This window comes from Oryx dammah, unplaced genomic scaffold, assembly GCF_014754425.2.
Source record: "Oryx dammah isolate SB20612 unplaced genomic scaffold, SCBI_Odam_1.1 HiC_scaffold_16, whole genome shotgun sequence".
Lineage (NCBI taxonomy): Eukaryota > Metazoa > Chordata > Mammalia > Artiodactyla > Bovidae > Oryx > Oryx dammah.
The window spans coordinates 4,163,751-4,187,734 of NW_024070200.1; the positions used below are offsets into that span (position 1 = coordinate 4,163,751).

The 23,984-nt window shown below is 53.0% G+C and overlaps 1 protein-coding gene, 1 long non-coding RNA gene and 1 other non-coding gene across 9 annotated transcripts in view; 1 reads left to right on the top strand and 2 right to left on the bottom strand.

The window, feature by feature from the left end:
- Window positions 1–19,991, bottom strand: part of LOC120875186 — a 63,472-nt gene extending 43,481 nt beyond the window's left edge. For 3 of the 6 annotated variants that reach the window (XR_005723849.1, XR_005723847.1, XR_005723845.1), the window contains exons 1-6: window positions 19,894–19,991; window positions 19,382–19,717; window positions 13,586–13,699; window positions 8,916–9,236; window positions 8,271–8,428; window positions 5,193–5,306 (exon numbers count right to left, since the gene is read on the bottom strand). This is a non-coding gene — a long non-coding RNA (uncharacterized LOC120875186). The remainder of the gene's footprint in view (window positions 1–5,192; window positions 5,307–8,270; window positions 8,429–8,915; window positions 9,237–13,585; window positions 13,700–19,381; window positions 19,718–19,893) is intronic. The other 3 variants (XR_005723846.1, XR_005723850.1, XR_005723848.1) reach the window with 3 other exon arrangements.
- Window positions 442–23,984, top strand: RTL1 (retrotransposon Gag like 1). 2 transcript variants are annotated; one of them, XM_040256913.1, is made up of 4 exons: window positions 442–537; window positions 747–825; window positions 9,898–9,957; window positions 18,907–23,984. In XM_040256913.1, exon 4 carries the CDS (start codon window positions 18,992–18,994, stop codon window positions 22,991–22,993), a length of 4,002 nt encoding a protein of 1,333 aa, XP_040112847.1. In that variant the 5' UTR covers window positions 442–537; window positions 747–825; window positions 9,898–9,957; window positions 18,907–18,991; the 3' UTR covers window positions 22,994–23,984. The 2 variants fall into 2 exon arrangements, with proteins under 2 accessions (XP_040112847.1, XP_040112848.1); XM_040256914.1 differs by lacking the exons at window positions 442–537; window positions 747–825; window positions 9,898–9,957 and adding an exon at window positions 13,121–13,207.
- Window positions 6,332–6,409, bottom strand: LOC120875759. The gene has a single exon (XR_005724061.1). It is a non-coding gene; the product is annotated as a small nucleolar RNA SNORD112 (small nucleolar RNA).

Here is a 23,984-nt window from a genome sequence, read left to right on the forward strand (position 1 = left end):
GTGTCAGAGAAAGGGGCTGGGGTCCCTGCCCTTGAGAGTGGGCTCTAGGCTGGGCATTTGCCTGGGGGAGGGGACTCCCTCTCTCGGCCCTCAGCCATCAAGCTTTCATCCACGGCCACATCTAGTCCTGCCCAGGAAGCTGCCCCTAGTGGGCCCCCCGGATGCTCTCCCGCCCCTCCCTCTAACTCCCCATCCACGCAAACAAGACCCAGCCCCCTTGATCTGCAATCTGCCTGGACGTGGGCAGGGCCCCCTCTACGTCAGGTTAATAATGCCACTTTTATAAGCCTCTGCCAATAGGTGCTACCACCTAATTTGGAATCTGCCCTTCAAACGGATTGGGCCACAGAGGAGCTGGGATCTCAAGCACCCACTGCTGGGAGGTGCTTATAACTACTCACTCCGTCCCCTGCCCATCCACAACCCCCAGCACTCAGCACAGCCTCGCTGAGCTCTCTCCAGCAGCAGGGTGTGGTGGGGAGTCTCGGACAGACTGGGGTTCCAGCCTAGTTGGCCCTCACACCAGCCTGAGAGTCGGTGAGTATGGGACTTCATCTTTTCCTGCCTCAGTTTCTCCATCAGGCCAATGGGGATTTTTGAGGCTGGTGCTCAAGAGAGTTCCTGCTGGGACTGAGTTCTAGACAGACGTCCCAGCTCGGGGCTTGTCTCCTAGAAGACAGGGCTCCATGATGTCAGTTGCATCACTTGATTTACACTGACTGACTCCCTTCTCTTTCCCCCACTAGACTGAGCTTGGAGGACAAGAAGCCAGCCGATTGGCACTGCTCTGTGTCCAGCCTTCCAGCCAAATCTGGGCCCGGGAAGGTAGGTGCCCTGCAGTGGTTTGGAGAATTGAGTGCCCGGAAGGATGGCTGCACCCCACAGTTTGTGGGATGCTTGGACTCCACTGGGCTTCTCTTCCCAGACACCCCCACCCTTTGTCTAAGCTAGTCCTTCTAGGGAGCAGCCAAGAAAAATGTTCCTTTCGCCTTACCCCGGGGGTCCCCTCATGCTGTTTGTAAACAGTGCCAATGCTTGCCATATTAAAGGCAGATGTGGGCTTGCCCATCTTTTTTGTGGCCTACTCTAAGCATCTACTGTGAGCTCACAGGCCCACAGGCCTCCTCTGGCTGAGTTAATTTGTGCTGGTGGAGCCCACAGAGGGGTCTCTGCCCCATGAAGTCCCTGTCTGTATTCGGAGCAGGGCCTCCGAAGGCCCGGCGGTATTCTTTGCTGCGACACTTGTTACATGCGTGCGTGCGTCGCTCCCTGAGTCCCATGGTCTACCCTAGCAGCCCTGATGAGCTGTCTAGTGAGTGCTGGGCTGCACTTATCTCATTTAGCCTCTCCCTGAGCCGGTGCGGAAGCCCCCTCTCATCTCCGTTTCACAGAGGAAAACCCGAAGCTCTGAAAAGTAAGAGGAATCGCGTGGTCTCCCAGTTAGAGAGCCGGGAAGCGCAGCCAGGGAGCCCCCAGCCCCGCCGCGGGCGCCTGCCGCCGCTGCCGCCGCCGCTGTGGGCTGACCAGGGCCGGCCCGGCTGCCGGCGGCTCCTGCGGAAAAGGCAGGGGGGTTGCATAGAGAGCGTTCTCCCTAGCAACTAGCAGAGGGGCCATAAAAAACCGAGAGGGCTCGGAAGCAGCTTAACAGATAGCTCCCGAGCAGCTGGACCCGGGAGGGGAGACCCGCGCCCTCCCCTGGGCTCTCTGCAGAACAGCAGGGCAAAGGGCTCCGTCCCGGATGCGGGCGGGCGGGCCGGGGCAGACGCGCCCCGGGACAGGTGTCGACGGCCGAGATCGGACGGGGCTGGGGAACCCCTCGCCTGATCCCACCGTGGACGGGGGGCTCGCTCTGGAGAGCCCCGGGAAGGAGCTTGCCGCCCGCAAAGAGCCGAGGGCAGAGGGGGCGAGGGGGCTGCGTCGGAGCCGCGGAGGCAGATGCAGAAAGCGGGGAGGGCTCCGCGAAGCAGCTCGGTGTGCGAGCCCCGAGCGGGCTGCTCGGGGAGAGAGGGAGCTCCCTGTTACGGGAGGCATCCGAGCAGAGAGAGGCAGGCCGGTACTTGGCCGGGAGGCTGCCGCACGGCTCCCTGCCCAGGCTGGCAGCCCGCGCACGTCTAGGCCTTCGAGAAGCTCCTGCAGCGCGAAGTCCCGAGCGGGGCTGGCCGCGGCGGAGGCGGGCTGGGGTCACAGCAAGGATGCTGACGCGTTCCCAGGTCCCTAGCCCTGAGCTCAATGGCAGAGGCACCGAGATGGCCGGTGGAGCGCTTCTGTCTCGGTGAGGCAGTGAGGGAGAGGAGCGGAGAATGGGGGTGAGTGCGGGCCGGCGCGGGCAAGGGGGGAGGGTGAGGGGCTGTCCTGCAGCCAAATCCCCATCTCATGGGCTGGGCCACCTGGAGTGGTCAAGGTCTCGCCCCGGCTCCCAGGCCCAGAGACGCTGGCCTGGGTCCTCTCTGAGGCAACAGGCTGGAGGAGAGGGTCGGGGAAGCCTTTCTGGGGTTGGGGGGACAGAGGCGGTGCGGGAAGAGTGGGTGGCGGTGTTGTCTGTTGAGTTGAGGGGCTGGCCTGGTCATGGGAAAAGCAGAACCCTTTTCTGGAGACTGGGCCGCAGCCCCGGATTCGGCCGGCTGCTGGACCGTGACTTGGATGCGCTGAGGACCAGTGAAAGCCCCCTCGCCTGGCAATGGGGGCGAGGGGCCTGCATGTTGATGAGTGTGGTCCGGGCTGTGTGTCGGGCGCTGGCCCTTTAGGCCCATTCATGGGGACTCGGTTCCCAGGAACTCTGGGTGGACGGGGCCTTTATCAGGGGACCCCGCTAGACGAGGCTCTGTTCTGCAGTTTCTAAAGGAGTTTTCTTGTCTTTGTTCCCGGTGCAGGCACTGAGTGTGTGTGAGTGTGTGTGTGTGTCTGTGTGTGTATGTGTCAGGCTGGCTGAGGGGCCAGCCCGGGGTCCTTGTCTGAAATGACCAGGCTGCCCTCAGTCTCTCTTGTGGGTAGGGATGCACCTCTCATGGGCAGGCAGAAAAGATTCGGGGAGAGCCAAGGCACCCAGCGACCCCAGGACAAGCCCCTTGTCACTACTGCCTCACTGTCCCCCTCCTGACAGCCCAATCTGCCGGGCGGGCTCTATCTGTCGGCCTTGGGGTCCCGACAGCTGCTCGGACCCGCCGTGGGGGGGCAGCAGCGTGTTGCAGGTGGAGTGTGGGCTGGCTCCGCAGACAGACAGACAGACTGCCCCACCACACTGCTCAGGCGCTGGGAGCAGCCCTGGGAGGAACTGTTTGCTTTCTCAGAGCCTCAGGGGAAGGGTGTGTGTGTGTGGGGGTGCTTTGCGGTTATTTGCTGTCGTTGCTGTTGTTTTAATCAATTAAAAGATGGCTCTGAAACTGTCGCTGCAAAAATGTTTGGTTAAGTATTTACAAGTGCGTCACCGCCTCTGCGGCATTGCATGGAGATGCGGGGGGGGGGGGGGCAGGCGGGGTGCGGCAGAAGAAATCACGCACTTAGAAAATTTTGCAAAGAAAGGCTTCTGATCGGGGAGAGCCCCAAAGAATTCTTTGAATAGCTTTGGTATCGATGAGAAAAGTCACCTCCCCAAATCTCTAATGGGGCAGGGGCCGCAGGGCAGCCCACCTCTGGGCCCCGGCGGGTCAGCTTGGCAGCGGAGGGGAGGGGGCCTCTCACTAACAGTTCGTCTTGCCCCACACACAGACACAGCCCGGCACCCTCGCCTGGACACAGGGTGTTGGGGATGCAAGGGACCGCACGCTAGAGGCACAGACGGCTCCCCTAACAGCGCAGAGAAGCTGCACAAGACGTGGGTCGGCACAAGCCCAGGCTCTGGAGTGAATACACCGAAAATTTAGGAGAGAGGGGTCTTTGTGCTCGGTGGCCGAGGAAGTTCACTTTTGTGTCAAAGGCCAGCCATGCTTCCAACTAGGTGAGGCTGCACCGAGGCACAGAAACCTCATTTAGGCTGGGCCCGGCCCAGGGAGCCGTTTCTGTGAAATTTAGGAGAAGTCAGGTTTAGCCAGAAGTTTTTCCAAGAATTATTAACCTCTGGAGACTGTAACCACTGCTCCCTGTGAACCGCTCTTGCCAAAGTCTATAAAATACAAGTCTAAAAAATCTGCCTGAAGAGCAGTCCGATGTTTTATATGTATTTATATAAAAAAGAATAAATGGTGGCCAAACATTTTAGGAGAACCCAATCAAGACCGGTGGGGGCAGCCCCTTTCCGCCCCCAACAGGGCTTGAGAAAAGGCCCCGAATCTCCCCTGGGGGTGTCCGCGCCGGGGCGAGGGGAACGGGCTGCTCCCCGCCCGGCACTTGCCCTCTCGGCTCCGTTGGCCCCTGTGGGTCTCCCTGCCCTGAAAAGGAGCCGCCTGTGCCTCTGGAAGGAGGTTAAGCACTTGGGACAGGATGAGATGGAAAGGCTGCTGGTTTCTGCTGCAAACAGCGTGGCGGCTACTGCAGAGGGTAATTTAGTTGTGTGACTGTCCCGCTCGACCCCTCGGCACTCTGGGGGTGGATCAGCATTCCTCCTGTGACATCAGGAAACTGAGGCCCAAAAATCCTTGGGGATTTGCCAAAGACACACAGCTCTGTGTGTGGCCCCGGAGCCACGTGTGTGCTCAAGATGGCTGCCCTGATGGGGGGTTCCCTCCCACCCCCACCCCAGGGAAAGAGAGGGGACCAAAGCCCGGAACACCCTGGTGCTTCTGCTCCTCCCGACAAGCAGGCGAAGGCCTCTGCCCCCACCCCAAGGCGAAGCAGGCATGGCATCACAGCTCCTCTACACCTGGAAGCCGGTACTCTTTCTAGAACGTGACATACCCCAAGCACCACTCTTAGCCGGGTCCTCTCCCCAGCACGTCCCCATCACACCAGCTGTCACCCTCAACCCAGCTGTCATTCCTCCGTCTCATGTTCCAGAGCCCGTTTCTCTTTGGCAAGGAGCAGGTCACAAAAGGCACAAGGAACCGTTTCCAGGGTATAATTATCCCCCCAAAACACATCACTGCCACTCCAACCCTCAGATGTAAAGCACCCGACCCCTGCACCCCAGGACTCAGGGTTCCAAGGGCCTCGGGGAGTCTGGCATGTGCACTCAGGAGGGTGGGACGGAGCAGTTTGGGGGAAGCCAGCCCACCCCCCGGGGTATGTGTCTGCAGTAAGACAGCATTCTGAGGACTCACCCAGTGCCGCAGAGCACTCAGCCAGTCCTCTGAAGCTGCCCCTCAGCCCAGGGGAACACGAGGCGGTTTTCAACTAGGGGAGGTCAGATCTAGGCAACACGGGAGCCGAGGTCACTGAAAAGGGACAAGGGAAAAAGGGTAATTAACATGTGGCCAGTTTCACAAATTCTAGAAAAATGCAAACCGTTCTTCTGGACAAGGCAAACAAGTCAGACATGTCTGAATTCCACAGACCACACTTTGCTGAAATTTTAAATGAGCTGTTGGGGTTGGGGGGAAGATGTGCCTCTAAATTTGGGTTCACCCAGGAAATATTTCAAGCCTGGTCTTAAGGGCCAAGGCGAAGCTGGCTGGAGCCCCAAAGGGTAAAAGGCAGGGCACACACAGAGAACAAGGCAGCTGGTGGGGGCTGTAGTGCGGTTAGCACACGTATGTGCACGCATACGTGTGTGTGTGTGTTCATACGCACACATGGGGAGGGGGCACAGGGCTGGGGAGCCTCCAGCCAGACCCTGAAGGGTCTTAACATGCCAGGCTCAGGTTCTTGGACCACATCCCAGAAGCTCCGGGAAGTCAGATGGAGGATTTAAAGCAAGACAGTGACAAGGTCAAAATGGCATTTTAAAAAGATCACTCAGTGAAAAATAAACTTCACTGCAAACCATTTAATCTAGCTATCCCACCTCTAAGAAGCTGGGGTAAAAGCACAGTTGGGGATGTGTTTACATATTCAGCTACAAGAATGCTCATTGCAGGGTCGTTAGCAATAACACACACTAAAAAACAAAAACGGGACAGCTTAGATCTTTCTGAGCTGGCATCAGTTCAGCAGAATCCTATTAATTAAAACCTCGGTTCATGACACGCTCTCCTCATTTATCTATGCCAGGACCACTTTTATTTTATCTATCTTTCTTATTTATTTTCTTAAATAATATAACAAGCACAACATGAACCAGTGACCCGCCCGACGACTAGGACTTTGACCAAATCGTCTATATGCACACACTCGCCTCCCCCGGCAGACTTACAGCTGGGGTTTCAACAATAGAGGAGACTCTAATAAAAATGGTGCAAACACACCCCGGAATATTAAACAGCTCTTAAAAAGAATGAAACAGCCGAGACCTATTGTCTCTGATGGACCTTAGTATTTTGTGCAGAACTGGATTAATCATGATCCTTTGTTCATACACACTTTTTTCATCATAGATCCAGGCATGTCCCGCTTTTCTTTTTCTACTATATGTATTCATATATTCATTTGTAATAACGACATAAACACTCGTGAGCCCACTCCTCAAATCCAGACCTTAGCAATTACTTAACACCTGCTTCCACAAGCCAGCACCACCACCACCCCCCACCATGGGGTAAGAACCCCGGGGCTTTCGTGACAGCAACGAGATGGTCAACCCAACTCGAGTATGTGTACAGATTACAGGCTACTAAGGTGTTGTAATAAGGAATGGTGTTTTTTTATGATCTCCAAGCAGGCTCTTGAGTGAAGAGAAACAAGCTGTGCAAAAAGAAATGTACATTGAGATATAGCTTACATAGAAAATAAACAGAATCATATATTGGAGGGGGTCTATTTAGACATATATGCAAATGCACAGAAAAAAAATCTGAAACCAGACACCTGACTCAGATAACAGCACTTAAAATGGTGGTGGTTGGTGGGGAGGTGGGAAGTTGGGGAGGAGAGAGGAGTTGATGATGGTTTTAGCTTTTATGCACAGTGTTTGATTTTCAGTAATAGGTATATTAATTATCAATGCATTTCTTGCATAATTAGAATAAACATTTTGTGTGTGGGTTTTTTTGTTTTGACTTGTTTGTGGGGGTTTTGTTAGCTTTTAGCTTCTTTTTTTTCTTTTACAAATACAAAAGGAAGCACATTTTGGCTGATGGATGGGGAGTGGGTAGATTCCCCCACACACACATCAGTTCTGCAGACACGAAGGATTTATCCTGCCCCCCAGATCACTCTTTTTTGAAATCTTCTGTTCTAAAGCAGGAGTGCCCCAGGTCTCTGAGTGGTTAGCAGGTGATATGAGGCCAGCAGGTGTGTGCCCACCGGCTGGAACTGAACCTCCCATGGGCCCCAAATCCCTTCAGACCCGCAGACGTCCCTTTCCTCCCCAAGAGCTTTAACAGGCCCAAGAGCTAATGCCCTGGCCCGTGTTTTTGAAGCTTAGCAAAGTGGAAATCAGGACTCAAGAGAATGTGAGACGAGACAGTCCCGGGCAAAGGGGACACGGGACACGGGAGCCCCAAGGGAGCAGCCCACACGCTCCAGCAACCCTGCGGCTTGCTGGCAGAGACCCGGGGGCTCGCTGTGTCCTCTGCCGCTGATTCCCAGGCAGAACCCACAGCTCTTATGTTGCCCTTCCCCAATTCTAACCTACAGGGCATGTGGCTAACACACTCCCTGAAAATGGGGTGCAGGTCCTTGCCTGCTGCTCCCCACGTGTCCAGGGTGGCATGCCACACCCTGACTTCTCATCAGAACCTCCTCCCTCCCCCAGACACTCCAACCTCTGCCTGCATACTAAGCTTCAGACCCAGCCCCCCAGGCCCCCTCCAGCTGTCACAGGCATGGAGCTAACTGCGCAGCTAAGAAGACCCTTTATCTTAATGCAGATAAAGACATCGAGGCCCAGAGATCCCAAGAACACAAAACCAGGCCAACCTGAAACCCAAATCAATCTAAAGTTAGATTTTGTCTTGGCCTCCATCCACACAGATGAGCTGATCAGTTAGCTGCTTAAGGTCTTCCCCTCCCTAAGCTGACCAGGCAGGACCTTCTAGAATTCTCGCCCCTCTGCCAGGCAGACACTTATTTTCAACCATGACTATGCACAAAAGAAATGTGAGCCCAGGTTAGCCAACCCTCCACCAACACGACCAGCTCTTCATCACCTTTTCTGCGCACAAGCCCCTGCTATTTATTACGTGGCACTTTATCTTGGATGGAGTTTGATCCTGGCGAATACTTTGAGATGTGTGTCATAGTTTTTGCAGATACAAAAGATGCTTATGATAAATAAAAGTAAAATACAGTTTCCAGGTTACCTGCGTCTGCCTCCGGGCCAGGGTAATTCCACCAGCTCTTTCCTCCAGAAGGCTGCGTTAAGTCCCACTGGGCCAATAAAAGTTACAGGGTTGACTCAAGGAAAGGGCCTCTGGACCCAAGGCTGACCTGTTTATCCCTCAAGGTGTCCCTCTGGATTCTACAAAAGTGAGAAGGGCTTTGAAAGGGACAGTTAGGGGACAGATACACTGGAATGACAACCATTTTTTGCATCTGTTGATCACCTACTGTGCACCAGGCACTCTCTAGTTTCCTCCATTAAAAGCATCAAGGTGATACTTGAAGATGGCTGTCCCCATCCTACAGGAGCCAGTGAAGGGAATTATAATCCCTTGACCAAGGCCACCAGCCTCCACCCAGAGGAGCCTACCCTCTCTGCCCCCAGAGCAGACCCCCATCAAACAGGCCCCCTCACCCCTCCTCGTAATCATAGTGAAAGATTTTGACACCACCCTGGGGGGGGCGGGGCGCGTAATGTAAGGGACAGTCAAGAGGAACAGCATTGTTTTGGATTTTTAAATTAGACTACCATCTTAAGGTTGTGTAACCCCAACCACCACCCCCAGCCTTTGAGGGCCTTACCCCTCCAAAGAGGCTGTCTGTATGGCAGAGCAGGGCGTACGTACCTGGGGAGAGGGGTGTCTTTGAGGTCAGCCTAGAAGGGCCTCACACTCCCCTGGGTGGGGCTGCCATCCTGGGGGACCAGGGCTGGGCCTCTCCTTGGCCTTGGGAGCCCACTGACTCACTGCCCGCCGGGGGCAGTGAGCCACAGCTGCAGGACAAAGACCTCAGGTTAGATCCATCCTGAGGACTCTACGGGTTTACATATTGTTCACATGTACCAATCAGGGGATAAAAAGCAATCATTTTTCAGACCTTTTGCTTCGATCCTGGGCCAGGCATCTACTCCCTTCCTGGAGAAAGCCGCCATCCGACATGCCAGTCTCCTGGGAAGGGAGAAGAGAAAATACCCCCCAGGTTCCCAGGCTGAGGGACAGCCCACCTCTCCGATTCCCCCACCCCCAGGCCTCCCCTCCTAATGCTGACAGCCCTACTGTGTGCCTAGGGGGAGGGAGGGTGGAAAGAGTAGCTAGTGCAGACTGCTGTCAGGGACAGGACTAAACACTGCAGGGTCCAGTCGAGGGACTTGCTCAAGGGGCTTCAGAGCTTGGGGCTCACAGAGCAAGGGCAGGGCCACAGGGCCTCCGGTGTGAACCTCAACTGGCCTGACTCGTGGACAAGGCCAACGAGACTCGCAGCCTGTGTCAGACCCAGAGAGAGAAGTGAGGACGGCCCATGGGGTCTGAGGTTTGTCCTGGGCCTCAGGCTCCTCTTCTGCAAAATGGGGATAAGAAAAAAGTCACACCTTCAAAGGGTGTTACAAGGATTAAGAGAATGAAAACAGCGCCTGGCACAAAGTAAGGACTTAGATGATGGAGGGACCCAGACGCAACGCTGGGGGGACTGTATCATGTGACGTGACGTGGACCCCTGAGAACGGCAGGACACAGCCCTGAGTGGACTGAGGTCCCTACTGTGCAGAGTACGTGTGACACCCCAATCTGGCCTTTCATACTTAAGAAACCTATTTATCCAATAACCTTCTAGAAAGAAGCGGAGCTCCAGCTGACGGGACAGAAGCAGAGCCACTGATCGCCTGTGTCAAAGGTAAGACTCAGGGTGAGGGGGTCCCATGCTGACCTCCCGCCCCCAAGGGGGTGGTGCTGGTGGGTGGAGGAGTGGGGCTGGGCTGGGGCTCAGAAACAAAGGTTAAAGGATTCATCTGTCTGCAAGAAAAAAGCCGTGACATGGAGGACTCAATGACTCTGTGCAAACACTTGAGTGGCTATAATTAGCAGGCTCTGGGCCAGCTGTCCTGTGCCTCTGCCCACACCCAAAGTAGCCAAATTGATTGGAAATGACCACAGGAGGTCTTCCGGGAGACTGAGTGCAGACCCTGAGGTCCTCATTCTTTCAGTCTTGCCTCCCGTCGAACCATAAAATGGAAGTGGCTCCTCCGGTCCTCAGGGGCTCTGAATGGCCACTCCCCACTGCCCATGGGGAGTCAGCTCCTGCCACCCCCCACCCCCGTCCACCAGTGCAGAGAAGAAAGCCTAAGCTTGGCTTTGATCACTGCCTCTGCCTCTTCTTTCCTAAACCGGGCTCTCTGAATCCCAGTTAAAGCCGTGAAGCAGGGAACACGCCCCACCCTGAAAGGAACAAAGTTAGTGTTAGAGGCCTGGTGCCCAGGGTCAGGCCTCAAATATCCATTTTAATAAATGAATGCTAATTACCCCGGTCTGGAGGACACGTGCCTTCTGCATCTAGACACCCCATCGCTCACTAGCTCCAGACACGACCTGCTCAGTGCTGGGGCTGTTCAATGGACCTGATCCCAGGGGCCCTCACCACCACTAATTACGGCTCCCGGGCAGGGCGCATGACCCTCTGGACTCTGGCTCCCTCACTTACAAGGCAGGGCGTTGTCATCTCGTGGGGTTAATGGGAAAATTAAAGTTGATGCCATGCGTAAAAATGCTGCCTGAATCCATCTGACCATTACAATTATAGTGGGTGTGATAAAAGTGATAATCACAAGAGTCCTAATGGTAATAACAAGCCCAGACTCATTTGGAGCATTTCATAGTACACGAAGGGCTTGCGGCACCCGACTTCCCTGGGAAAGCGGGGCTCCCTCCATTAAGTAAATGGAGAGACTGAGGCCAGTCTGGGCCAAGTTGCCTGGCACCAAGGCCCTATCCTCCTGCTCCAAGAACCCCCATGCTCCTGGGCCTGCAGCCACAGCACCCCAGGAACAGAGGGAACCCATCAGAGGCTCAAAAACCCCACTGAAGCCCCTCTCAGCCTGACTCTTAAACCTGGACCAGCACTAGAATAAGCCCCCCAGCCTGTGTTCCTAAGAACACCCCATTTCTAAGAGCGACTGGTGGAACTGAGCTCCACCTACACTGACAAGGGGCTTTCCAGGTGGCGCTAGTGGTAAAGAACCTGCCTGCCGATGCAAGAGACATAAGAGATATGGGTTCAATCCTTGGGTTGGGAAGATCCCCTGGAGGAGGGCATGGCAACCCACTCCAGTATTCTTGCCTGGAGAATCCCCATGGACAGAGGAGCCTGGTGGGCTACGGTCCATAGGGTCACAAAGAGCTACATACAACTGAAGCAACTTGGCACGCACACACAAATACTCAGACAACCCCTCCCTGCACCCCTGCTCCCCAGGGTCATCCCTCTGACCCCTCTCAGGACCCCTGAACTATAGGAGCCACGTGAGAAGACCCCTTCCCAAGCCTCCCTGCAGCTCTGGGGAAACTGAGGGTCAGGAGAAGGGCACGCTGAAAGTCAGCGAGGGCCCGGGGCTAGCAGCTGGTTCGGGCGCCCTCCCCTGCCCACTTGCCTTGAAAGGCAAGAGCAGTCCCGGGGAGCAGCTGGTTGGCCCCGCCGATCGGGGCAGCCCAAAGAAGGAGGCCACTGGCCGCCTGACCCCTCTCCCAGCCCCGCCCGCAGGCGGCACTCTCCCTGTCCCCTGGTTATTCTGGGCAGAGTGAGCCAGCTGCCCCCTGGAGCCGCCCGTCAAGTGGAAGGGCGGGCAGGCACTCAGCGGAGGGAACACGGCTGGGTCAGGGGCACTGCCCGTCCCCTGGATGGCCGGGGGAGAGGTAGCGAGGGGCTGTGCAGACCCTCTCCAGGAGGACCCCTGCCCCGCCTGGGCTGGAAGTGAAGGAGGAGCCCAGGGGACAGTACTCGCTGTCTTCTTGAGTCACATGTCCCCTTTCTAGACACCGGTGTCCCCAGTGATATCCAAGGCCCAATGGGGCCTGACAGCCTAGCCCCTCTGTCCAGGCCCCAGGGGGAGGAAAAGGAGGATGGAGACTCGCTGTTTGGGGTCAGTGAGAGGGGTCTCCCATCTGGCAGGACCAAGGGGGTCTTTGACACGCGCCAGGGGGTTGAGTGCTCAGGAGTGGGGGACCCCTGCCTTGAACTCTGCTTGGCTAGCAGTCCCTGAAGGTCCCAGGGCCCCAGGGCCCCAGCCCAGCTCTTCAAGGGACCCTCCAGGAATCCCCCTCAGAACTCCCAGCACCTTCCTCCTCCTCTCCTCCCGACCAGCCAGCTGAATCAGAGAGGGAGCACGCCACTGGTCCATACCAGGGGAACCAAGAAGGCCCCCCAGCCTCAGTCTGCACACCCTGACCTTGGCATTAACCTAACAAAATAACAACAGCCTGCGGCCCTTCCAGCGCCCCTGAGTGCCCACTCACACCTGGATGCTCCCCTCCGTCCATGCCGCCAGCAGGACTGGGGCAGCGGAAGGGGCATGTGAAGACACTGAGACCACCGAGGCCCCACGACCCCCGGTTGTCTCCATCGTGGTTGAGTCCACGTGGTTCTGAGCACCCCCTGGAGGCCACGCAGGGCAGGCCGGGGTCTTCGCCTGACGGCAGGTGCCCAGAGAGCTGGGGGGCTCCAGGTGTGGCAGCCAGCACCTGGGAGGCCGGCAAGGTGTCCTCACCTCTCCCCTAACTCCTCCACGCCCGCCCCCTGCCCCAGGCTCAAACCCTGCCCCTAAACATCCTTTCATCTCCTCTTCCAAGCTCTATTTTTAAAATCAGATTTCCTTCACTGCACAAGTGAGCTGACAGTGAGCGGGGGGCGGGGAAGGTATTCGTTGAGGGATTGGCCCCCCGCCTCTCCTCCACACCCAACCCTTCATAGACACACGTTGGCAGCCCTGACCCAAAGGGCCACTTGCTCAGAGGCGAGCAAGGAGCTGACCTGACCGCGAAGGCTCCGGGCACTGAAGGTGGTGAGGCTGGACTGTCTGTCTCTGAGTGTTGGGAGGGGAAAGAGAGTCCAACGCAAAGACCCCAGACCAGCTACACAGCCTGGATTTTGGAGGGTTGTTTTTTTTTTTTTTGGTAAGATTAAGAATTTCCAAGTCAGTAGATATTGCTCAAAGAAATTTTCGTGAGCCTTGAGACTTCAACATGATCCCAGCTGCGTTTATAGGACTGGGAATAATACTTCTTTAGAGCCCAGAGAAGAGGCAGGGGCAGCCTCTTGGGCTGTGTGGAGCTGTGGCAGGCAGGCCCATGGAGGACAGGGGTCAGCAGGAAGCCCGCACTGGTTTCTAAAGCAGTATGTGGCAGGACCCGGGCCCCGACGATGCCCAAAGTCCTGGCAAAGGGACAGACAGCTGAGCCCAGTGGAGACTCAAGAGAGCTCTCACCAGGGATTCAGGGAGACCCCTGGCGCTGCCCCGAGACCCCAGGCTCACCTCCGGCACAGTACTGAACACGAGGGCGTGTGGTCCTCATCTCTTACTGGTGATGTTTTGCAAGGCAAGGCTGCCTCCATTTCTTCATGCTTGAGTCGGGGTCTAGCATAATGCCTGGCCCAAAAGAAAGAGTCAGGACATTCTATATGAATTAACGAATCATAGGTATGGAGACAAGTTCAAAAAAAAACAAGGAATCTGTGACAATAAAATCAAGATGCGTTTGGGGGTACAAGAAGTAACGAACCCCAGTCTTTCAGGAGGGAAGTGTGAAAGGAATAAGGAACTGAAGCTAGACAGTAAAAAATTTTGATTTCATGCAAATTTAGGCTTTCTACTCTAAGTAATAAAGAGCCATGTAAAGATTTTTCAATATAACAAACACTTGGTCCAATTTTCATTTCATGCTCAGGCAACTGGATTTTATGTTATGGACATGAAATGTTAAGGATTTTAAACTGAAGATATCATGACTAAATGGAGGTGCCACGCTAAGATGTGGAGGCATTTTGTTAGTGATGGTTAAAAAGATTTTAAGCGGGGGCTGGGGGCGATTTCATGAATAGATACGGAGTTTGGAGGGAAGTAATCTGGACTTTATTACTGAGAAGTGACACAATCAAACTTTTATAATTACGCTAAGGAGTTTGGATTCTTGCCCATGGGTTTGAAGAAATACAATGGGGAGATTTTTTGCTTGTGGGAGGTAAGTAAGTAGAAAAACATGAAACATATTTTAAGGCTTTGGATTATATGAATGGACAATGAGGAAACATTGGGAAGTTGTTGACATAAAAGTAAAAGCCACACATTTAAGTATCACGCTAAAACATCCTTTATTAGTTGAGGGGATGTTAAAGTCTGACTTTCAGAGCATACCAAGGAAATTTGATTGATGTTGACAGCAAAGTTGAAAGACTTTGATCAGAGAGGTTCCATGACCAACACTGGGAATACGCAAAGAAATGTGGAATTTACTTTGAGGCTCTGATACAATGAGCTTTTTGCAAGTGCCTAGGAATTTTATTTCAGCCAATAGAAAGTTCGAAGAGGGATGTGCTGAGTTTCATTGTATTTGATAAAGAGTTTTTATGCTAAGATTTTGAATTTTTATTCCCCAATTCCACAATCAAGAGACACTGTAAGATTCTTAAGGTGAGGTGACAAGATCAGAGTTTACTGACTGTGCTAGAAAGGGTGAATTTTATTTTAAGGAATGACAAGATCGAATTTTTATATCATGCTAATAAGGATGGATTTACGCCAATAAAGGGTTTCAAGGAATGACAGGGTAAGATGTGTGGGGTTTTCTAACAGACTGATCCAATGATAAATTATATGATAAAATGTTGCATTTTATGAGTAGTTGGGATTTTATGTTATAGGCTATGAAAAAAACCTTGAAGAGTTTAAAATTGGAGAGTTACATGATCAAATGTACACATTTCAAGAGAGCCACAAGAGCAGATTTTTATGACAAAGATAATATGTTCAGATTTTTATAACATGCCAAGAAGATGTGATTTTATGTGTGAAATGAATGAATTGAAGGCATTGGAGCATCTCATTCGAAGGAGGGATACAATCTCATTTCTGAACCTCGTGTAGAGGCGTCTGGATTTTAGCCAATAAAGGATTTTAAAGAATGACTGACTAGTTTAGTCTCCAGGGGAATTAGCTGGTAAAACATATTTTAGGCTAAGGTGTCTGGATTTGATGAAGCAGATAATGAGGGTGCATTGACAGTTCAGGGGAGGCACCCCTTGGCAAAAGTGCACCCAGTCTGTGCTTTATGCAGGCGAATTGAGCATTTATGGCAAGTAAAATAAAGGCGGGGCAGGAGATACAGGGGCTATAGGGTTGAACTTACATAGCATGCTAAGAAGTTTGGGCTCTATTCTGAGGAACAGGATCAGGTTTTTGTGTCGGGCTAAGGATTTGGATGTTGGCCATTAAGAGATTCTCAGAGAGTGATATGGCAAAATGTCTGTGTTTCATAAACAAAGGCTGCATAGAAATTGTACAGTAAAATATGTCTTTTATGCTAAGGAGTTTAGGTCCTATATGCTAAGGACTTTAGTGACTAGAGATATTATAAAACTTTTAGCAGAAGTTACAAGACCAAATTCATGTTTCTTGCAAGTGTGGCCTTTAATGAAATGGTCAGACTTTAATATCATGTCTAATTACTGGTTTGGAATTAAGCCAATAATACAAAGTTTAAGAAGTGACCTAGTGAGATTTGGGGTTTTATATCCATCAGTTTGCAGATAAATTCATAATAAAATTTTTTATTTTATCCTAAGTGATTGGAACTTCATGTTATAGGCAATGAAAAGAAACTTTTGTAAGCTTTAAATAGAGAAGTTATGGATAACTTTTATGCATCTTGGTAAAGTTTAAATCCTATGTTAAGGAATATTAGTAATATCAGCTAATATCCGGAATATAGCAATATCAGATTTTAACAACATGCCAAGGGTATCAGATTTTAGGTTGAAATTGGGAAAGTTGAAGGATGTAATCAGGTGCCTCAAATTTATAAATATATTAAGAGTAGACTTTATATTAAGAAGAGGATAATCTAGTTTTTAAATCATTGTGCTAAGGTGCTCAGTTTTTAGCTAATTAATGGTTTTAAGAGACACACTGAGCTTCCGTATTTTAAATTGCAACCAATTTAACATCTTTTTATTTTAAAATTCAAACTTAAACAATTTATTTTAGTCAACAAAGCACCTTAAGAGTTTTAAAAGACATACTGAGATTTTATATTATAACTTTAATCAATTTAAAATTTTAGCCAATAAATGGTTTTAAGGGTTGTAGGTGACATTTAGGGATTTTACATTCAAAATTTTTAATCTAGCCCATTTAAATTTTTAAATTTTAAATATTAGCCAGTACAGTGTTTTAATAATTTTTAGAGACATACTGAGATTCTGTATTATAAATTTTAGCCAATTTAACATTTTTAATTTTAAAATATAAAGCCAATTTAATATTTTGATTTTTAAATTCAAATTTTAGCCAGTTTAAATTTTTAAATATTAAATTTAGCCAATAAAATACTTAGGAGACAACTGAGACTTTATATTTTCAATTTTAGCCAATTCAAAATTTTTTAGTTTTCAAATTCATATTTCAACTAATTTAAATTCTTAAATTTTAAATTTTAGCAAATAAAGCATTTCAAGGTTTGTAAGATACATAATGAGATCTTATATTGTAAATTTTAGCCAATTTAAATTTTTTAATTTTAGCCAATAAAGGGCTTCAAGGGTTGTAAAAGACATACTGAGATTTTCTATTTTAAATTTTAACCAATTTAAATTTTTAATTTTTAAATTCAAATCTTAAGCAATTTAAATTTTTTATTTTAAATTTTAGACAATAAAGCATTTTAATGGTTGTAAGACACATAATGAGATTAAGATACATAATGAGATTTTATGTCTAAATCTTAGCCAATTTAAATTTTTAAATTTTAACCAATAAAAGATTTTAAGAGCTGTAAGAGACATGCTGAGTGAGGTTTTTATTTCTAATACATGAGTTGGCAGATGAATTAATTTGTCAACTTTTGTATTTTAATTAGAGACTTGGAATTTTACAATAATAATATATAGTTTACAGGACTTTTATGAAGAGGAAATGAGTTAATCTATGTGACGTGCTATATACATAATCTTATTATAATGGATATGAGGATGGTGATGACAATTTTACCTAAAAAAAATGTCATCTCTACTTTGAAATAAAAGCATGATCAGAATTTTCTATTATTCTAAGACCTTAAATTTTATCCAGAAAATGATTCCGATGAGTTTATGTATCAGGAATTTTTATGCTAACAGGTTTGCATTTAATATCATATACTGCGAATAAACAGAGAAGGCTTTAATCAGAGGGACTGCAGAATCAAATTTAACTGTCATGCTAACAAGAATGCATTTAATTTTGAAAAGCAACATATCATGTTGGAAAGGCTGGATTTTAGCCAATGAGGAGTTTTTTGCTAGGGAATGCATTTTTTTTTTAATAGATTGGCCCCGAGGCTAAAAAGAAAACTGAGAAGCAACAAAAAGTGTTAAATGGCTCAAGAACGATAACTGTAGAGCTAATTAATTGGATAGCCAGAACTCAATTTGCCCTGCTGCAGCAGAAAAGCACGTTAACAATCCCAATCAAAACATCTCTGTCAATTCAGCCTTGACCCACTAAAGATTTTCCAAAATCAATGCTTCCGTCACTCAGATGTCAAGGTTATCTCATGCCCTCCCCACACCCCCACGCCTTACTGAATATCCCAGCTCTACTAGCTACACCCCAGTGCTGGGGGGAAACCAGCCCAGGACAGGGAAGTGCATCCACTAAGGCAGAGAGATTGGAGGGTCTGTAAAGATTTTTGCACAAGTGGAACTGAAGCCAGATGTTTGAAGTTCCTGAACCCCCGCAGACAAGGAGGGCTAGTCTTGGGAGAGTACAGATTTTAAGAGAGGTGGGGACATGATTGGTAGGTCTCCCCTGACAGCTCAGAGCTGGGGAGAGAACTCAGCCCTGGAAGTCAGCGAAAGAGAAAAAAAATCAGCAAAAATTCCGAGTCAGAATTAAGTCACAAATGACACGTCTCTGGCAGACAGTAGGTACTTTCTAAACATTTCTGGGGGGAGGTGGGGCGGGAATAGAAAAGCCAGAATCCAGATCACGGCTCCCACCTGTCCCCAGCGTCTCCTTTGAATCTAGGAGAAGAAATAAGAGCTATTTGGGGCAGCTGACCCAGCTGAAGGGATCGCAGCCAAGAGCCCATTTTCTGCTCGTGCCCTGAACTTGCTAACCAGTAGGCACCTCTCCTGGAGATTCCCACCTCAGCCCCAAGGGGGCCCAGCCTGCCAGGGGTGGCTTTGGATGGCGCTGAGATGTGACCTCTGTGACCTTCTGGTGACCAAAGAAGGACAGGGAAGTGGACCAGGCCTGTGTGCCAGGCTTGCAATGAAGTGGCCAGTGCCTCCTGCCAGGTGCCTGCCTGCCACGGGGCCACTCTGGGCACAGCACGCCACCGAATTTATGAACTGTGAATTTCTCACAGCCATGGGGGAAGCAGGCAGGCCAGACGGGCAGAAGAAGCCTCGGAGATCAGGTGCAAAGGTCAGGGGGGTTGAGGATCTTTTCTCTCCACAGGATGCCCTAAGTTAGACCCAGGGAGGTTTCCCCCCAGCTTCAGACTAGGTGGGCATCTGGCTTGTCCTAGAGACCCTGACCTCATGAGACCCTAAACCGCTGCATTTCTTCCCCCCACTCTCACCTCTCCCTGCTGCCAGGTTCTGATCTCTGACGTCCCAGTCACTGACCAGACGCGTCACGACCTTACCAGTCTTCAGAGAACACTCCTTTCCATCCGACGAAATGATAGAACCCTCTGAAGACTCATTTGAGACGATGATGGAGCGTAAGAATCCATCATCAAAACAAATGGAGTCCTCCGAGGGCTCATCCGAAACCACCGTGGAGACGCCGCCAGGCGGCAGAGCGGAGGCGGCGGGGCTGGCCGGGGGCCTGGCCCAGGAAACGGGAGAGCAGTCCATTGACCTCCGCCAAGACATGGAGGAGCCATCCAGTGGCCCACATAGGGAAATAAAGGATCCACCCAATGACCTACTCCAAGACTTGGAGGAGTCATGCGAGGGTTCTCATCTGGAAGAGGGGGGTCCATTCGGTGGGGCACCTGGTGGAATGGAAGAAGAAGAAGAGGACAACCCATGGGAGTCCCAGGAAGACCAAGACTACTACACTGACCTGGCTGAATCGGAAGAAGACGAGAGTGCCGAAGAGCCAGACAGCTCAACGGTGGAGGTCATGGGCATGGTGAGGTCCATCATCTCTCTGTATTTCCGGATGCAAGACCTCAGAGAGCAGCAGCGAGTGGCGGAAGAGATCCTGATGAACGCGATCAACAAAGGCCAACTGCCGACCCCGAAGCAATTCTCAGGCGATCGCAGAGAATACCATGAGTTCATCGTGCTCTGCCAGCTGATCTTACAGAGCTACCCAAGAGTGTTCTGCAATGACCGCCTGCGAGTGGGGTACGTCATCAGTCACCTCTCGGGCATGGCTATGGAATGGGCCAGTGACCTGGTGGAGAGAGAAAGCTCCGTGATTGACGACTTCCCGGCCTTCCTGGAAGCCATGAACGACACGTTTGAGTACCGCCAGGCCCTGCGGGTAGCAGAAGATGCCATTTTCAACCTCAGGCAGGGGGACCGCGCCGCCATCGAATACATCAACGAGTTCCAGAGCCTGGTACCCACCTTGGGCTGGCCAGACGAAGTCCTCCAGGCCCACCTGTGCCAGGGGCTCAAGGAAGACATCAGGCAGTATCTGTTCCGCATCCCGCAGCCGAATTCGCTGGAAAACCTGATTGCGCTGGTCCTGCAGATAGAGGACAAGCTGGCTGAGAGAAGGGCAATGCTCAGGCTGCCCCCGGAGGCCCACCCACGGCACCTGACCTGGCTCGACTCACCTGTTCCCGAGAGGTGGGCCGTGAGCACCTGGCTGCCCAACGAGTGCCACCCTGGCATCAAACGCAACCACCTCTTCCTGCTGCTCCTCGTGAGGGTGAACCCCTACCACAGCGTGGCTGTCCAGGCCCTGGTCGACTCGGGAGCGACCAGCAACTACATGGATGAGGGGTTCGCCCAAGAGCACTACGTGGAGCTCTACCAGAAGCCCTACGCAGAGTCGGTCCAGTCCGCGGATGGCTCGCTGATCGGCAACGAACCCGTCTGGCTCTACACTGAACCCCTGGTGTGTCTGCACCAGAACCACCAGGAGTCCCTGGAATTTGACATCGTTGCTTCATCCAGCTTCTCCGTGATCCTAGGCATCAAGTGGCTCCAGCTCCACGCCCCCGACATCGACTGGGTCAAAGGCCGCTGCACCTTCCACTCTCCCTACTGCCTGAAGAACTGCTTCCGCCCGCCCCCACCATGCATTGCTCTGGAACACCATGCCATAAGCCTTCTGCCCGGATTGCCACACCAGTACTCCGACCTGGCCGACGTGTTTAACCCGAAGGAAGCAGATGAGGAGACTTCCGACCAGCCAAGCTCAGACGGATCCGATGATCTTTCTGAATCAGAGCCCTCTGAGCTTCAGCAGGCTGGAGACAGTGATCAAAGCGAGGAGACCTTTTACGACTGCGCCGCCACCGTGCCGTGGGAACCTGTGGATGCCGGGGTGCAAGAAAAAGCCAAGCAGGAGGAATTCTGGGACCTACAGGACATGCTGACCAGCAGGCATGACTACATACAGATGATTCCAGAACTGTTCGACCAGTTACATGGAGCTACATGGTTCACCAAGCTGGAGCTGCGTGGGACCATCGTGGAGGAAAGCATGAACATACACCAGACAGAAGATGTATGGAAAGTGGCATTCGGTTTGGAGCTCCAAGAGATGGCGAGCTACCAGCCCTTCCTGATCTGCGCAGACCCTATCATCCCCCAGGGTGTGATCCACTTCATCCTGAAGGACATGATCGGCCTCTTTGTCATCTCCTATGGGCAGGACGTCCTGGTCTACTCCATGAGCCAGGAGGAGCATTACCACCACGTGCGGCAAGTTCTGGTCCGCTTCCGCTATCACCACATCTACTGCTCCCTGCAGAGAAGCCAGTTCCACCGGCACACTGCCGAGTTCCTGGGCTTCGTCGTGACCCCCAAGGGGGTGAGACTCAACAAGAGCATCGTCAGCACGATCACAGGGTACCCCACCCCGGGCTCGAGGACGTCCCTGCGAAACCTCATGGAATTCGCCTTCCCCTACCGGCACTTCGTGGAGCGGTTCGCCGACATCACAGAACCCCTGGTGCGGCAGCTCCGGGCCGACCGGCCTTTCTGCTGGGGGGACGAGGAGCAGGAGGCCTTCGTGGGCCTGAAGCGGGCGTTCCGCAAGGCGCCCCTCCTCCACCACCCCAAGCCCCAGAACCAGTTCTACTTGCAGACGGGCGTCACCAAGACGTCCCTGTACGCCAGCCTGATCCAAATGGACAAGCGCACTGGCAAGAAAGCATGCTGCGCTTTCTACTCCCGCAACATCTCCCCGATGGAGGTGGAGGCCTCGCCGGCGGAGATGAAGATCCTTCCCATCCGGGCTGCCTTCATGGTGTGGTGCCGCTACCTGGAGAACACCGAGGAGCCCATCATGATCCTTCTCAACAAGGAGGATCTAGCCTCTCTGAACAATGACAGGCTCACCGTACTTCTCCCCGGCCACTGGGTCTTCTTCTTCGCCCACTTTAACTTCGACGTCAAGGAGATGCCGAGATCGGAGGACGCCCAGCCCCTGCCCCGCCGGCAGAGACTCCGCAAGAGGGCCCAGCAGCCCCGGGCCGCCACCACCACCAGCCCAACGATGCTTGTCACCATGCGGGGCCCCCCTGGGGGTCAGTCCCCAGAATCAGAGGACGAAGAGGAGAGTGAAGATGCCCTTCACCCGGAAGAGCCCAACGGGCAGAACCTGCAGCAGGGGCTGCTGCCGCTGATACCCGTGGACCAGATATTCAACAGCTTCCTAGCCCACTTCAGCATGGCCCAGATCAGGGCGGTCATGCTGCACTTCTACCGAAGCCTCCTGTTCTGGAAGAACCTCCTGGCCATGGCCGCGCTCCTCGTGATGCTACGGTTCAGGAGGCGCCTGGCCCTGCTGCCCGCGCCTGCCATGGATCCAGCCCGGCCGCCCCCACGGCGCTCTCTACGCCTCTTCCTGGACACGTCCCTCCTCACCAGCAGCGGCATCGCCGGCGCTATCACCCAGCTGTTCACCCAGATGCCGCCTCTCGTAGGCGCCAATGCCCTCCCGCCCGAGGAGCTGGCCGAGCTGTTCCTGGGCCCCAGGCCCTGGCAGCTCCACACCCTGCAGGGCTTGCGGATCACGCCCAGGTTCTGGCAGATGCTGTGCCAGTTCTTCGGCATCGGGGGCCCTGCCCTCGAGGGCACCCAGACCCACCCGAGCCCACGCCTGGCGCCGCATGTTGAGGGTGATGAGTGTGTCGTCTTGCGAGACGCCCTGCAAGACGACCTGCAACGTTTCCGTCAGTGTGGCCTGCATGACGGCCTGCAAGACACCTCGCAGGACGCGCAGGACGCGCAGGGCGGCGCGTGGGCCCGCAGGCCCCTCCAGCACCCTCCCACCCAGGCCGAGGCCCTGGCCCGCCTGACCGACATCCGCAGCATCCAAGGGCTCTCCATCGTGACCCACCGGGAGCTGATGGCCAGAGCCCTGACCGACTTCCTGGCCGCTGTCTCCACCCAGGCTCTGCCCACCCTGGTCGAGGCAAGCCCACCCAGCGAAGGAGCCACGCTGGAGGAACTGCCCAGCGACTCCGACGAGGATGCTGACCTCGACTGAGCGCACCTCCTCCCCGCCACCCCGCCACCCCACAGAACCTCCCTCCAGCACCTCCCCGTGCCTCAGCCTGCTTCGCTCAGACCCCTGCACCCCCTTCCTGCCCCTCATGACCCAAAGGGAACCACCTGAGAAGGGCACGCAACCAACTCATCAACCAGCAACAGTTTCCGTACCAACGGACCAACAACCGGACTATTCCACCACCAGAGACCCAGAGCCAGCTCAGGGCTACACAATTCCATCTTATTTCAACAGGTGCCAGGTCTGCAACTGGGCATGAGATCAATGAGAAGAGGGCAGTGATGAGCAGGAAATGACCCCATGACCCAAGGCCAGGTGAAAACTCAGCACAGCAAAGGCAGCCAAGCAAGCAAGTGCCAGGGACCCACCACCCCCTGGAGTGGCGAGGGGCCGCCTTGGGCCACCATGGGACACTGACCTCGGGTGCTCCACTGGCTTCTTCTACCTCCACAGCGGTGCTCCTGCTACCCTGGGCCCCGCCCCCCGCCCCCGACGTCTCGTGGGGTGTGCCGTGGTGCCTTCCCCACCCCCGCCTCCCTGCAAAGCAGCGCCCGCCCACCAGTGCCCCCCCCGCAGTCTGGTCCAGCTCCCTCAACACTGACTGTCTGACCCTGACCTCCGGCTCTCACCTGGATGGTGCTGCTCCACAGAGGGTCCCGACGTACCAGTACTTACCAGATTCGCATCCTCAGGAGTCCCCCACGACTCCCAGGACATTGATGGGGTGACCTTGCCTGGTGCAGCTCCCTCCCCTGCCCCCCAACACTGACAGCACCGGGGCCCGGAGGCCCATGACAAGCGGAGGGGCTCCGAGAGAGACTGAGAGACTGAGTCAGCCAGCGGACTGTGCCGAGTAGCTAAGAGGACTCCTACCAGACCACCGCTCTCTGCCACGGGGAGGAGACCCCGCCCCCAGCCCTTCCCCCTTCGCCCCTTCCCACCCCCCCAAATAAAGCAGAATAAAAGATTA

Bases quoted from the DNA above. Each gene is read 5' to 3' on its own strand.
- RTL1 (XM_040256913.1), top strand. From the start codon at position 18,992: ATGATAGAACCCTCTGAAGACTCATTTGAGACGATGATGGAGCGTAAG.